The 17,481-nt window shown below is 32.2% G+C and overlaps 1 protein-coding gene across 1 annotated transcript in view; it reads right to left on the bottom strand.

The window, feature by feature from the left end:
- LOC115876212 overlaps positions 1-17,082 on the bottom strand; it is a 105,861-nt gene extending 88,779 nt beyond the window's left edge. The window contains exons 1-2 of the mRNA XM_030891911.1: positions 16,879-17,082; positions 4,620-4,747 (exon numbers count right to left, since the gene is read on the bottom strand). Coding sequence (XP_030747771.1) covers positions 4,620-4,728 — 109 coding nt within the window. The 5' untranslated portion in view covers positions 4,729-4,747; positions 16,879-17,082. The remainder of the gene's footprint in view (positions 1-4,619; positions 4,748-16,878) is intronic.
- Positions 17,083-17,481: the final 399 nt, after the last annotated feature.

The raw sequence follows: 17,481 nt of genomic DNA, 5'->3' as shown, positions 1-17,481 counted from the left end.
TTGTAAAACTATGAGTGAACGAGTGGTGAATAATAATAATTTCCTATTCGATCTGTGTTTTTCAGATGAGTGTACTTTCTTTTTGAACGGTGTAATTAATCGGCACAACTCTCGGTACTGGACTGAGGACAACCCTAGGGTTTTTCACGAGGTGCACACACAAAACCCTCAGAAATTAAACATGTGGGCTGGTATTTTTGGAAATTCTATTGTGGGTCAGTTTAACGATATTGTAATAGAATAATATCAAGCTCTGTAAAATTTTATCTTTTTGGTTTGTTATTCTAAGATGGGACCATTTCAGTTTACGAAGTTATCAGTTGACATAGGCAAACGAATTTTAAAAGGCCTAAGCAAATAATCTAATGATATTCAAGACACATAAACTCTCTAAAAGTACGCATATATCCTGAGAAACTAACTGAGCAAATAATACAATCTTCTAAATAATTTAAAGTCACATAAACGAGGGTAAAGTAGAACAAACATTCATCCCTTATTATCAAAACTCTATTTGACAGAGTGGTACCAGTTGTGTGTACCCTAGGGATAACTCAAAATAAACAACGCAGAAAAAGCACGTAGGCATGCTTAAGGAAATAAGTAAAATTAAATCATCCCCTCGCTAGAGGTTTTAAATTGAAAATTAAAAGTATTAAATATATGTTTTAAAATCAGAATCCAAATGTTCACGAGATGAATGTCTGAAAATGATAGAAATAGGATTATCTTTTTTCTGTTCCTAGAGTTAAATAGAAATAGACAAATGAATAAAGAAATAAAGATTTCATTTCTAGGCGGTTTTTTTAAGGTAATCCTATGTCACGATATCATTTGTATTAGTTAAGGTAGATTATGAATGTTTTTCAGCAAATTGGTAAAAGAGTAAGATTTACACGGAAGGGTTTAAAAATTACATTTAATTAATAAATAGGACATGCTGATGCCCTCTCGGGACAAGGACCAGAAACAAGGGTGAAAGAAGTCTAGGGATCTTTCGGGGAAGGAGCCCTTCGGCCAATTAAAAGGTGCGAAATATGCATTTGGATGGGTATTCGAAGGTTCCTCAAACAGGGTCGTGCCGAAGATGTAGTAACGCCTTTCCGAGATAGTACCAGCATCAGTATTTTCATCTTCAAAATTAGTTCGGTACTGACTTTTAAATTAGACGGTCAAATTTACTCCGTGTAGATCTTATATTATCCAGTGGTCTTTTTAATTGATTTAGTAAGTTCTCTATCTAAAGATTTTCTCAAATAAATTCTCAAGTTAGGAAATTCTAAACTATTCATGCTTACAGTATTTTAATTGTTGTTTTTAGATTTTCTCTAATATTTTTCTTTATTAATGATTTAAGACTTTCTGTTTGTTCTAAAGGCTTTAGTAAATTTTAGATGTCATTGCATAAGTGATTATTTTGCAATTGTTCTTTTTATTAAATTCTAATTTCAATTTAATTGTTCAGTGAATATTTTTTTAATATATTAATATTTTGCCAACGATAATCCTAAGAGAGATTTGAAAGTGTATGCGAATTGTAGATAATTTAAATTGGACTAATAAGAAGAATATTTTGTATTTTTTTTTAACTTTCATATCTATGAGTTTTAATTTCAATTCTCTAATTGTCATTAATTATTTTTGATTCAATTTCTTTCTTTTTCATTAATTATAAATGTTTTGTTGTTAAATCTTTTTCTTTATTTTTTATTTATTTATTTCTTTATATTAAATATAGTTAGGTGTTGTGAAAAATCGGCATTTTATTTCTTTATTTCACCTAATCACTAAAATATTAAGTTATTTAAAAGAACACTGTGATAACCGGTCGAGTGGTTCAATCCAAAGTATGAGTCCTGAAGAGGTAGATCTACAAGGGGATCAATGAAATCTTCGACAGGTTCTTGTTGTTGATGTATTGCTGATGGATGTTGACGTAATAAGGTAAGTGGCAATAGAGTTTATAGTAACTGAATTTAGAAAGAGCCCTTGCCATAAAAGTGCGATGCCTTAATTTCGATTTTTAGCTGGTTATATTTTGTTTTTATATGTAAAAGATAAACTATATTTACGCTCTGAAAGGTCGGTGTTCTCATTATCCAAGTTCTGCCTACCGCTCAATAAATTATTTTAATTATAATTATGTAAAGGCCACACTACCATGTTAACGGACAAATCTGGAAAGTTTTGTCACAATATTGAGAAGAACTTCAACGCACAAGTAACAGAACAGATATCTAGCAACAACCGCACCTGATCGTTCAACCTTGTGACAAGTGAAAAAAGGCGTAAACATCTAGAAATAATAAGAAAAAACAACAAATTGGTCGAAGGAATTTATCCTTATCATTTACTCTGATAAATGTTTAAATAAACTTTTCAAATTTCAATCCTTCATATTCGACCGATTTTCAAAAACGAAGCGGGGAAATATAGAGAATAGAAAACTCTTTTCATTGCGGCGCCACTTGACCCCCCATTTGAAAAAAGTTGGGGGATGACAGCCCCAGAGGGTTGAAGATTTTGCAATCATTTTTGGTGCAAAAGTTGTCCCCCTCACTAACAAAATTAACGTGTTTTGGGATTTTTTGAAAAAAAAAAAACGTTTTCGATGAGCCACCCTGTATCTGGTGTCTAATAGTCAACAAATTAACTACTCAATTTAATTAGAATTTTCTCGTATCTACTAGCATTTCCTGACAAATTTTAAAACCTGATCAGTTTGAAACTGAATCAGTGTTCCATACAACACGTTGATTAAATCTAAGCGTCAAATATCCATTTCACGTCAATCCAATCTCTAATTTTAATTACTGTCGTTTTTTATCAAAAGCTTCGATTACAGGGAAACTGTTTATAACGTTGTGAAAATAGGTTTTTCTGTTTGTTCGATTTTTTTGGAGCTTGGTTTTATTTTTTAAAAGTAACAAGCGATTATCTACGTGATTATATAGGAGGATAATTTTCAAATGAATCCACTTTATTCAAGTATTCTACATATACCGGGTGCGTCTCAAAAGTGGCTCACCCCCAAGGATACTATAGAGATAAGGATAGTTCGGTTCCTATCTTCCTGCACTGTCAGTTTTTTTACGTCATCTGGAGACCGAGTTGAAGTTGGCGCTAAAGATTTTGGACAGTGACAGTTATTTTTGCATTTGACGGACGAGCGCACAGTGCGTTGGAAGATAAATTTAGCGGGACAAAAGCGTTTGGTTAGAAATAAGCCAAAAAATGTGTACTGTAAGAATAAATAGTAGACATTCCAATCGATATAAAAATGCATGAATATTCTTTGTATTTCGATACATTTTTATCAACCAAATTTGGTCGTTTTCTGCTCAGCAAGGCAGAGATCATACGAAAACAAAATATTTACAAGTGCTTTTATACATTTTATTCCAAAGGCAAATTATGTTGAAGATTGCCAAAGGTATGTACTTTTCTACTGTACGTATATTATTTGTTAAAATCCTTCGTGCCTTTGTTCTGCAGACATCAAACTTTCACTTTTTTTCAAATATCGATATATTGAATGATGTAGATCTTTTGAGTTACCAATAGTTACCAACACAGGTAGTTATAGTCACAGGGAGTTCAAGCTAAACAGGTGAATGCCCAAAAAGTTTCATTTCAATCGGATAGTATAAAAACAAAACAACTCCATCAAAAGGCACTGACTTTAAAAAAAATTGTCTTAGATACTTACTATATATGAATTTACAATTACCGAGTGTTAAAATTAAAATTAAAATATCTATCTTAATTAATATTTTTAAAATAAAATATAATTTTTTAAAATAAAATATAGAGGGTGTCACAAGATTACAAAGTAATTAAAAAATAACTGCTAAAGAGTTTTTTGTAAGTATTTCACCTGATATTATAATTTTATGTATTTGGCAATAGTTTACAATACGGTTTTTGTGTGTCATGTATAATATCATAGTTTTATTACCTTGTATTTATTTATTGATAAATTAAGTTGTTAATAAATAAATAAATTTAACCATATAGTTGCCATATATTAGACCATTTGCTACGTTCTTAGATTTTAAGCCCCAAACATTGCTCTTGAGATTTTGTCCCGCTAGAATAACCATCCGCCGCACTGTGGAGCGCTGGTCAGCGCGTGACGTAGCATTCCATGGCGACTACGACAGCGGCGATTGGACGCGATCGAACACTCCTTTAGAATATATACAGTCCTTGGGTTTCACCCTCTTGGAACTGGAATTTCGAAAAATTTCTTCTTATCCAACCTCTATACCCTAGAATCAACCTGTATGCCAAAATTGAGCTTTTTACGTTGAGTGGTTTGAGCAGGATCGTGATTAATCAGTATGTCAGTCATTTAAGGATTTTATGTATTAGTATAGATTAATACAATTTTTAGTAATGTGTTACTTCATTTTTTTTTAAATGACTTATACCCGCATTCAAAATTTCAGCTAAATCGGAAAGAAAGTTTATAATAATATAATATCTAATGTATAGATAATGAATGGTACGGAACTCTTTGTGCGCGAGTCCGACTGGCACTTGACCATTTTTTATATTATCACGTCACAAAAAATACTACTTTTCTGACAACGTTTTAAAAAAAAATATATTTTTACCTCTGTTCGTGTAGAGACTTCTTCCATTAGGTTTTCTAGAAAACAGTATGTAAATCACAAAAGGAACCAACAGGAAGGCTTGCACATTCAAAAAACTGTAAAGATCCATTTTTCACTAAGACCCTAACCTAGAAAGAGAATCAAAGTCATTAGTTTTACATTGCAATATTTCTAAATATTTTACTAAATGATATTATTAACTATAAATTATTCTATATTTGATAAAATCTTATAGACAATTATTTTAATAATTACGGTATAAAGTTCGTTAAAAAACGAATGAAAACGACGTCACAGTAAGCAAATAGATAACCTTTATATGACTACTAATATTTCGAGTAGCTATTCTATAAATTATTGTTTATAATTGTGGCGTCAAGTTGCAAAACCCGCCTTCTCCATTTAAAAAAATGGCCTAATGACATGCATTAATAACAAACCCTTAAATCTACACAAACATAGTCCCAAACTGAAGCAATAGGCGTCTATTCCTATATAAAATTCACTTGAATTTAAATTACTGCAGCAAAATCTGTCTTATCCACATATATTTATTTGCTTTTTATTGTCATTATTGTTGCAAATCCCGCATTTTTGATAAATCAAGTTAGGATGCAAATATCTTGCCGCAGCAAAACCTGCAATATGCATCATACTGCAACGAAACCCACCTTATCCGAATTGTTTCTGTGTTTTTTCTCTTTAAAAATTAAATATTCATTTTTATTTGTAGAAAAACGGGGACAAAATAATGATTCCACTCAATGGACACGAGTTTTTTCTGTGAAATAACTCTTCAAACATTTGCTATAAAACAGTTTTTGCATATATATTATCTCGAAACAACGTTTTTGGGATAAGACTGGTTTTGAACTTAACGCTTCAATTAGACTTATACTAATTGGTTGTTCGAGTTGATTATATTGTGTGGGTTTTGGTAAATTTTCTTTATTGTGATTATTTTTAATGTTATCACAGCACACTAATAATAATAATAATAATAACGTTTATTAAACATTTTCTCTTGAAATTAAAACAGATTACAATTTAACTAACTAAACAAGTACAATTTAACTAAAACTATATTTAAATTTTAAGAATCAAAATAAACGTTAAAAGAATTACCACAAAGTAATAGAATTACTTGTATGTGGAAAGGAATACAATTTAATTATGACAATATATAATGTTCACTGGCATTTATGAAAATTTATTTTGTATATTTTAAGTTAACTAGGTCATTAAATATATCTCTACCTCGATCAACCATCCATTTGCATACCCCTTTTTTAAAACCAGAGTAACTTTTAACATCCTTTAGGAAGGTTGGTAAGATGTTATATAATCGAGGTGCAAAAAACTTTGAAGATCTTTGTCCAACAGTTTTAGAGCATAAACTAGGTTTGTTAAACGCCTTATGTCTAGTTTCATATTCATGGTCAACATGTTCAATAGATATTTTCCCCTGATAAATGAATTTTAAAACATCTAGGCAGTATAGCTGACGTATATCCAGTAGATGCGCCTGCTTAAAGAGAACGTTTGAAGAGAAAGTTTTCTTTTTATTGTAAATAATTTTTATGAACCATTTTTGAACAGAATACAAGCTCTTTAAATGACATTCAGCCGCACCACCCCACCCTAGAATTCCATATGTCAAATGAGATTGTACAAGGGATGAGTACAGGATTCTAAGCTGTTTGACGTCCAAAAAACTTTTCAAATAATTAAATTTCGGCAACAATCCTCGCAATTTTTTAGTTACATTATTAATATGAATATTCCATTTAAGATGTTTGTCGATTGTAACCCCTAAATATTTTATAAAATCACATTCCGGTATTACATTATTATTGGTTATTTGTAATCTGTCCCAATCTGGTTCATTATTTTTATAAATAGAGAAGGATATATATTTGGTTTTGTCATAGTTTAATGTTAATTTGTTTTTGATAAACCAGGTATTAATTGTCTGAAAGTCTTCCTCTGCTAATCTTTTCAAATTCGACCAAGAGTTAGATTTATAAAATATCGCTGTATCGTCTGCGTAGCTAAAAATTTCTGCTTTTGTATTAATTGTAAGTAGATCATTAATATAAATAACAAATAATAACGGACCCAACACAGTGCCTTGTGGTACACCATGCTCAATCCTTCCTGGCTTGCTATTAATATCTCCCAAATTAACATATTGTGATCTGTTCTTAAGGTAACTTTTTAAAATACTAAGGCTGTTTCCTCGTATTCCATATCTCTCTAATTTGTCTAAAAGTATTTTGTGATTTACCGTATCAAGTGCTTTAGCGAGATCTACGAATATACAGAGGCTTCGATGTCCCGAGTCTAGAGCATCATAGATTGATGATGTCAATGCATGAACGGCATCCTGTGTTGATTTGCCTTCTAAAAAACCAAATTGATTTTTTGATATTATGTTAAATTTTAGAAAGAATTTTAACAAACGTTTTTTTATAACTGTTTTTTAGAAAAAACTGATAATATAGATATCGGTCTATAATTGCCTATATGCTCCTTATCACCCCCTTTATATAATGGTTTAATTACACCTACTTTAAGACAGTCCGGAAAACAACTGCCAATTTACCTTACATCGAATAAACGGTTTATATCTGTTTCATATACGTAAGATCGTTAGCAACAGCAATTAGATAGAGTAAAATCAAAATAACAAGGTTGTATATGAAGACACAGACCAAAATATGTCTGCTTTATTTTTTTAAAGCAATTAGTGTAACCACATCGTTAGACAAGCTGATATTTTTAGCTATATCTATTGACTAGCGTGTACCCGCGACTTCGTTCGCGTCGAATTAATCATTTGTAATGGTGAAGATAAAGCAAAGCAAGAATTTCCATTAACATACAAGCTGGATAATGTGTGGCGATATTATTATATAACTTGGTAATATTTGAGGGGTAGTTTCATCTCGTTGGAGTTTGACTTTCGAAAAATCCGTTTGCCAAAAATAAGCTTTTTACGTCAAGCAGTTTAAGCAGAATCGTGGTTAAGAAATTACCCAACTTCTTGGAACACCCTGTATGATTTTTAAAAAATTTCAAAATCTGTAAAAAAACCAAATAAATTATGCTTGTCCAAGCGTTTTCCCGAAAGACTAACCGTTTTTTAAATAAAAAATATTGTAATATTTGAGGGGTGGTTTCACCCTCGTGGAACTGGAATTTCGAAAAATCCCTTCTTATCGAACCTCTACACCCTAGAATCAACCTGTATGCCAAAATTGAGCTTCTTACGTTGAGTGGTTTGGGCAGGATCGTGATTAATCAGTATGTCAGTCACTTAAAGATTTCATATATTAGCACAGATAACACATTATTAGTATAGATTCTGCATAACGCTTGTACAAAATTTAAGAAAACTGGTATAAATAGTATTTTAATGAGTCTTTATATTCATGCGCCATAACGCTTGGTAATATTCGAAGTTTTATTCTGGCAATTTTAAGCTGCAGTGACATCACGTTAAGCTAAAAAATCACTTTAATTTAAGGTAATTATTCCCGCAGTTGTTATATTAAACGAAATTTCGTATAAAAACATACATTAAATACAAAAATTCTAGTAACAGGCTTTTTATTAAACCATGTTTCATTAAATTTTATAGTCATAGTCCAAAAAACATATTTTATATAGATTTCCCTGAAATTTTCTAATAATAGCACACAAGATAACATAATATGGATTAGTTTTCTAAAAATATTAAACGAAATTTAATATTTACTGTTCTTTTTTAGCTTGAATTAATAATTTAGATTTAATTTTTCAGTTTATTTAATGGCATCAGTTGATATTGGAATAAAATGAAATTGCTGTGAACAATTATGTGCTAAAAATATTTTAAAAAAATGAGAAAGAAAGTTTGAAAATATTTATTTTTTGATCTAAAGTCAAGTAGAGCACAACCTTAAGCAGTATCGTACTATTCTCGAAGCAATTCATTGTACTTTTGGACCCCTTGTATACAAAATGAAAATCAATTAAAAGATAAAAAAACGTTGCTGAGACTATCAAAATGTTGATCTAATAATAATTTTAAGTTTATACTATTAGATCAAAAGCATTTTTAAAAAGGGAGATAAAACAGACCCAGCAAACTATAGAGGAATAACATTACTGAGCACCTCGCTAAAACTTCTGACTAAGATCATTGCGGACAAAATCTCCTCAATAGTGCCAATAAGCGAGGAACAACAAGGATTCCGATGAAACCGATCAACTACCGATGCACTATTCATACTCAGGCAACTAGTTGAAAAATCCTTAGAATATAACTCTCCAGCCTATCTATGTTTTATAGATTTAACAAAGGCCTTTGATAGAGTCCAACTAAAAGACATCATCACCATCTTGGAAAGCAGTAATGTCTCGAAAGAACTCACAGAACTTATCAAGGACTTAAACACAAACACAACAACCCAAATAAGAACAAGCTTTACCTTAACGCAAGTAGGGGTAGAAGACCGATTCACCATCAGGAGCAGTAGCAGAGCGCACTGCGCATGCGCGTAAATCAGCTAGGAACATGTAAAATACGCTAATAAACAAGAATAAACAGGTTTGGTTTGGTTTGAACAGCTTTTGATCAGCTTTGAACCGCTTTTTAGCTTAAAACAACAGACCTGTTCATTTTTTGTTCATACCTGTTTATTTCTGTTTTAAAGCTGTTCAAACCAAACCAAACCTGTTTATTCTTGTTTATTAGCGTATTTTACATGTTCCTAGCTGATTTACGCGCATGCGCAGTGCGCTCTGCTCCTGCTCCTGATGGTGAATCGGCCTTCTACCCCTACTAACGCAGCATCTTCGATCTACAACTGGTATTCGCCAAAGCGACAGTCTCAGCCCTCTGTTATTCAACACAATCATGGATCAAGTAATAAAAACCGTCAAGAATACTGGATCAGGATATCGAATGGGAATGCACAAATATGCCGATGACGCAGTACTTATTGCAGAGTCAGAGGACGACCTCCAAAGAATGCTACAAGCTTTTAACAGACAGACAGAAAAACTTAACATGCAAATTTCCACAAATAAGACCAAATGCATGACCATTACAAAGGAGCCTCTACGGTGCAAATTGGTAATAAAAAACAAAACTATTGATCAGATAATGTCATTCGAATACCTCGGATGCAAAATTACAAGCTCAGGATTCCTGGAAGAAGAAGTAAGGAAACAAACCAATAAAACTGCCGCAATATCAGGACATCTTGAATATCCCATATGAAAAAACAAACATTTGAGTACAGAATGTAAGTCAAGAATATACAAAACCTGCATACGCCCAGTGATGACATATGGTGCGGAAATCAGAGCTGAAACATCAGTAGCAAAGAAAATCCTACGAACTACTGAAATGAAGACCTTAAGAATGATAACTGGATACACATTGAGGGACAGACAGAGAAATGTAGACATAAGAGAAAAGTGCCAAACAAACGACGTTGTCAGATGGATAAGGCAGAGAAGAGAATGGAACCAGCATGTCAATAGAATGGGCCCCGACAGAATGGCCATAATAATTCGCAACAACGTACCCCATGGCAGAAGACCTACTGGACGACCACCTGAACGTTGGCAAGACAGTTGGCAGTCAACCTCGCAAGAGTTGCTTAGACGAGGAGGAAACCGGCACTAAACAGGCTATACGCCTTCTAAAAGAAGAAGAAGAAGATCAAAAGCAACTTTTTTCCAAAGCCTATACTATAACTTCACTGAGCCATCGTTTCTTGTTCACTGTTATTAACATCTTAATTATTAGATATTAATACATCTGGTATTATGGTATTCTTAGTTTAAGATAAACCAATTGTTTCTATCTTATTTTTTTATTACAATTGGCATATTCAAGAGGGCTACTGATACCGTGTTATAAAAATTAGGTAGGTAATTAAGGGCTTATTTTATGGTATTTATTATAATTTTGCTAATATCTTCGGTTTGAAAGAAGATATCAAGATGCGGTTTTCGCTGACTTTTTAAGCTTTTACTACTCTTTACTATCAGCTAAAATTACATTCTATTGTATTTAATTTTTTTGAAAAAACGCGCAATGTTTGTTAAATTGTAAGACAGCGCCCCCTAGCGTCTACATTCAAAAACTTATTGTTATTATTTTTATGGTATAAAATAGGTTAAGGAACGCTCTTTTAAACGAACCCTCGTTTGTTGGATTCTGATCATCCAGTCCGGAGTTATTAATATTTAAATAAAGCCAGCTCTACCCTTCCCCCACCACTTTATTTTAGCAGATAGAGGAAAATGGTTCTGACAAAAAAATCCAAAATTTACTGAATATTATGAAGCTATTATTGATATTACCCATTATCTAGGCAAAATGTGTAAAAATTCTATTTTCTAATTTTCCATAGCAGTTTTGCCCTCTAGCGGCCGTTTTACAAGCTTCAAAATAATTTCCAGCAATTTTTCATGATCTCTTTAGTTATAAATATTTTTTCCGCAAGCCCTACGACTAATACTTTCCGAGATACAGCCGAGAGCTATTCATAGTGGGACACCCTGTACACACGGCTTTTTAAAGAAATTAATATTTTTCGCAGTCGCATACAAAATACAAAGTTCGAATTTACTAAAATAAAGATAAGATTTTAAGCTTAATCTAAAAATGATAACAATATTGCAAGGCCGCATGTAACTTTAAAAATAGATAATTTATATGGATAGACTACGTTTTTAAAAGACACTTGCTATAACTCAAATCGTTTCCAAAAATGGATTTTTCTGGAACGGAATATTCAATTTTAAACCGGATATTAAAGTTCTAGAGTTATTATCGACTGCTATAACATCATATACTACCTATTTATAAACATTTCTTTGGTATTGATATAAGCAAGATAAACATATAAGAAACAATTATTTTAAACTAATTAAGATATTTACACGAATTAATTCCAGTTTTTTTTTTTCATTTTAAGGCAATAAAATCGTCCTTGTAAGCCTAAAGAATGTGGTGTCCTTCAGGGTTCAGTACCTGGCCCTATTTTGTTTCTTGTGTTTATCAACTACATTGCAAATCTATTTTAGACATTAGCGGTAAAATCTGCCTCTTATTGCGGACGATACTAGTTTCACTTGGAGTGGCCCAGATGTTACGGCACTATATAATACTATATCCAGTGACTTAGGCATCATTAGATCTTGGTGCAATTCCAATCTCCTATGCCTCAACCTACCAACCTAGGTTACCCAGCCATTTTTAAAAGGTTAGAAGACAGTTTAATCAATTTTGGATCTTTTCAAAAACCCCGTTCCAAAATATTATCAGAAAGAAGATGAAGAAAATCAATATTCATTTTTCATCATACTAATTTTTTTATTATTTAAATTACACGCACTTCAATCTGTTGAAATGAAATGTCCCGCATCCATCAAAGGTATGTTCCGATCACCATGACAACCGTTTACTTTGTTCCTCGGCGCGGCCTACTATCCACTAAGTGGATATTTTAAGAAAAATTTGAAATATTGAGGTTAATAGTGAAAATAAATATAGAGTGTTATATATTTTCGAGAAGCCCATGCCAAGCTGAATAAGGAAATTTAAAAATATACAGGGGGTTCTATTTAAAAAAACATAAGTATAGTTAATATCTCAAAAAATATTTTTTGGAAAAAAGTCTGACTACGCCACTGCATTCTACACAGAAAAGTGGCTTAAGAATGTATAATTTATTTTTCCGTGGTTGCTGAAATAAACAAACTATCGAACATTTTCAAAAAGTACAAGATTTGAGAATCCCCCTGTAGCTTCGAAACCGATGAAGATAGCCACGATCCGTTTGCGCCATTATAATTTTTTCAAAAGAAGAACCCGAGACTGCAGTATCAAAATTTGAATATTTCTCACGGTTTCCTAGATACCCTATAGAAACAACCAAAATGGTCCACCCTGTACAATGCCAAAAAAATGTCCAATCATCTGCCTTTGAATATCAAGTCGCTTTCGTTCTTTTCCGCATTTGGCAAAGGTTATTGATACGCCTTTTTGTGTTCTGCAATGTTCATGTATGTTCTATTTGTAATTTTAATGACGTAATTTTTTTTGAATTGTATGATTTGTATTGTATAATATACTTTTTGTATATTTTTTGTACTTTTGTTTGTTTTGTAAATGCCTTGTCTATGAAGCTATTTTGGCTTTTTTTACAATAAAGCGTTATTTAAATTGAAAAATAAAAAACTACTTAGTACCAAATCAGTTCAAAATACGTACAATAATAATATATGTCCTTGACAGTAACATCGTGTTTATTTATTTTCATTTCATAATAATAACACACTAATTAGTAATGGCTCTCCGAGTTTGCGGCCTTGAAAACATCTTTCCTGCATACATACAGAGTGATCACTTATAATTACAATTCATTTGGACATTAATCTAACTTAAAAAAGTGCTTCTATCTCGCCAACATTAAGAAAAACTGCCGAGTGCGTTTGCCTGCGTATTCCAATTGCCGAGTGCAGCTCAAATCTTGCTATGTTTTACAATATTTTATCAATAAATGAAAATGGTACACTTCCACAAGAAGTTTTTTTGCGTGTCTAGTGTCTATGTTTAGAAATAGACATTTTTCTGAATGAAAAACACAAACGTGATTTCATGTGACTGGTTTCAGCTATTCTAAAGATAAAAAACTGAAAATTATGCATTTTCGCCAAAACGTTTTAAGAGATAGGCATACACCAACCCACATAGCACATCAAATCACATTTACGATGTGTTTACATTACTAGATGTAGACACAGCGTGACACAATTCCCCCGATGTAAATATTACGTTTACACATTGCAGTTCAACACGTATGCACAAAGGTTAAACGTCCGCCTCACAATGTAGCCACAGTATAGCATTTACGTATACACAAAGTAAGGGATACACAGTATGCCGTAGGATACACAGTGCTTGTGTATTACGTTTAAACTCGGTTTACACATTGCAGTTGTGACTACCGCGTGTATACGTATGTATTTTGCTTCGTATATACATCTTGTGCTAGATGAAACTACTTCTTATGAACGAATTTAGGAAATAATACAAGTTTTGATGCCTAACTTTTCGTTCTTTTTAAGAAATATTTATCCAATGATACCAATTATATCTTTTTAGAACGAAAATTAGGAATGCAAAACTTTGTATTTTCCAAAAGTACAATATTGGCCATAAGTGGATGAACTTTGTTAAAATAATGGGTTTTTCCTAATATGTTTACAATTAAAATTTGAGCTATATTTACTTGAAGTCTAGTGTCAGTGCTATAAAAATAAATAGCATTGTTTTTTTTAAAATGTGCTTTAATAAGGTAGCAAAAAATTTAAATTGAAAAAACTATTGGACAAAAGTAGATGAACAAAATATATATTTAATAAAAAAAAATCTTATGTTAACAAAAACTGAAAAATTAACTTATAATTTACTAGTACTTAGTGTAATAACCCATATTCTTAATTACTTTCAAACATCGCTTAGGCATAGATCCCAGAAGATTTTCAATTATAGAAAAATCGATATTTTTCCAAGACTCTTCCAAAGCTGCAAATAATTCTTGCTTATTTTTGTAGAATTTGGTCCTAATGTGTTGATCCAAAATTTCCCATAAATTTTTTATTGGATTCAGGTCTGGGGATTGCGATGGCCATTTGAGAACAGTCACCATTTCATCTTCCAAAAACCTTTTAACCAATTGTGAGGCATGTTTAGGGTCGTTATCATGTTGGAAGTAGTGTACAACTGACATTTTTCCTCCAAATAAGGCACTAAAGGTTTTGTAAAATGTCTCTGTAGCCAAACCGATCCATTATGCCCTCAATTTTATGGAGAGGCCCCATCCCATACCCAGAAAAACACCCCCATACCATGATTGAGCCCCCACCATGTTTTACAGTGGGTCGCGTGTACTTTGGTAGCAATCGTGTGTTGGGAGGTCTTCTTACATGTTGAATTCCATCTGATGACACCAAATTAAACTTTGATTCATCACTAAAACAAACTTTCTTACATTGTGCTACAGTCCAGTTTTGATATTCCTTGGCAAATGCTAATCGGGCCTTCAATTTTTTTTTTGATAGCAGTGGTTTCTTTGCGGGTCTTCGGGAAAACAACTTCTGGTCAACTAATTTACGTCGGATCGTCCTTGTACTCACTGGTGGATAGCCCATTTCTTCAAGTTTTGCTTTTATCTTCGTTGACGGCAAAAATGGATCTTGTGAAGAAATTCGTTTTATGGCTTTTATCATATTGGGACCAACTTTTTTAGGTCGTCCTGGTTTTCTTTTTATAGAGACATCTCCTCTCTCATTATATCTCTTTAAAATATAATGTACCGCTGATTTTCTAGGCGTAATTGCTTAGCGATTTCCGATTACTTCAAACCATCCTTAAAAGCATTCACTACTCGCAACTTAAGATTTGCAGACAAGTTAATTCCACGTGGCATGATATATCACAAGAGCTCAAATGTTTTTAAATCGCAATTGTTCATAAAAGCAGAACAAATGAAACTAACGATTTTAAAAATATTTGGTTCATCTATTTTGTCCAAGACAAAAAGCAATATTTGCCAATTCCTATCTATAAATGATAAGACTAACAGAAGAATTTATATTTGTTTGTAGTATTTTGGTGAGAATGTATTAAACTTTTAACATACAGAGGTACATAAAATAATTTTGATATTTAACACCTCAAATCTGATTTTCTTCGCAATTATTGGTATTGGTTCATCCACTTTTGGCCAATACTGTATCTCGATCGTAAGTTCAAGAGAAGTAGCCTTAAAATTGTTCCATTTTTGTTTTGTATTAAATGTACCATTTTTCTTCCATAAAATGGATTAAGTGGTTAAAAAATAAAATTACATATTATATTTCTTTATATCATGGAACGTAATAGCGCAAATAACACAATAATAATAATTATTTACACTGCAGAAACCAGAAGTAAGAAAACACCGTAAAAGAACAGAATTTGTATCAAAATGTATTAAAAATATCCTAGTATAACAACATACTAAAATGGTAAACACTGGTATATCGCCACGATTTAGTGGACCTCGTTTAGTCATTTTTTTCTCCTCTTTTCCCTCCAAGCAGTTGGTTTATTAGCATACTCATTCATCGAGCAGTCTGTTGGACTTTGTAGTATTTTATTTGCAGATTAACAATCTCACCCTTAAATTTTATATGAAACTGATTATTGAATATTAAACATATCTGTATATCGATCCATCAATAACTTACCGAATATCAGTTTAAGAAGTTCTTTGAAGCGTTTAAATCTTTCTTTCTCTGGTCCATTTAGATTTTTATTATTTCCAAATTAAAAAAAAATGATATTGCAGAGCTAACTCAGCTAACCTCTTTATCATTATACGAGAATATTTGGAGTTTTCATTCATTGGAGTCAAAATTTGGTAAATTGGGTTATCGAGTAAGGGAAGAGTCGCTGATATAATATTAATAATACTCTTAGGAAGATGTAACAAGATAATTAAAAACTTGTACTTACCTTAAAATCTCTTTTAAACTACACACAAACAGAACATTTATATAGAGCTTCCGAATGATAAAACAATAATGGCTGCTAACACATACCACTCCTAGAAAGGAGAAAGGAGAGGGACACATAAGATACACTTGGTCGGTGTATCTACGCTGAGGCTATCCGCGCATGCGCACACCTTCATTTCATGCTAGAATTTAGACACAACAGTACACTATTACAAAGTGTCTATATAGATATTTATATTATGTGTGTACGTCACATTTTTACAAGGTGTGTACTATAGGCACAACTATGATACGAAGTATCACACATACATATGACTTATACATTGTGTGTCTCATATACCGACGTCAGATTTCATCATTTTAATAATTATTTGTTACGTTACACAAAACTCTTTAGAATCTTGAGTGCATACGGTATGCAACTAGTAAACACTGTATCACACAATTCTATCTATGTATATGTTAGAAGTAGATGAACACTTAGGTTCACTTTAACATATGTTATTTCTCATGTGTCTCCCTTGTAGAAACGTAATTTTATTTGGACGTGCTATATGGGAAAGTTCCCCAATAAAAATGATACACTTTCATACCTACTATGACGTCTTTTTTTATTTTATTACACCGTATACCAGATATAGGTCTATAAAAATTTGCAAAACTCAATACAAAAAAATAATTTACTTACTGAATTTTTACTAAGTTTTTTTCTTCTGAATTTTCTCGCACTAAAATAAAAATCCTAATAGGACTTCACTCACAATAAATCACTATGAATTTCTGATAGACCAAAAGGAATTGAAACATAAACAAACTAAACTAGCGCGTGGAAGATGCCGAGAACGTCTAACGTATTGCTTGGTACTGCTATTAATGAAAATTTCAAACTCATTTTGTAACATTAATCATTACAGATTGTTTTATCTATCTACAATACTGAACCCAATTGACACTTATCTCAAGCATAATTGTCTACTGCGTGTTTATTTTTTAATATTGTATAGACAATGTACAGGGTGTCCCATTTTAGTTGAAATCATACGGTATCTCCGTTATTCGTGAAGATAGAAGGGTGCGGTTTGCACAAACCGTTTGACAAGCAACTTTTTTGTCAAACGGAAGATGCTGTCAACAAAATTTTCATAGCCCTCTTCATTTCTAAGCTACAGGGTCTTTTTGAAAATTTTGCAATTTGGGACAGCCCCCGTATCTCCGTTATTGTGAAAGATATCGAGAAGGTGAAAACTGATTCTTGTAGGACTTTTTACGTAGAATACAGTGGCGTAGTCTC

This window comes from Sitophilus oryzae, unplaced genomic scaffold (assembly GCF_002938485.1).
Source record: "Sitophilus oryzae breed Bouriz unplaced genomic scaffold, Soryzae_2.0 scaffold_1420_pilon_pilon, whole genome shotgun sequence".
Taxonomy (NCBI): domain Eukaryota; kingdom Metazoa; phylum Arthropoda; class Insecta; order Coleoptera; family Curculionidae; genus Sitophilus; species Sitophilus oryzae.
Note: the sequence above shows the minus strand (reverse complement) of the source record. Positions and strands in the feature narration are given on the sequence as shown.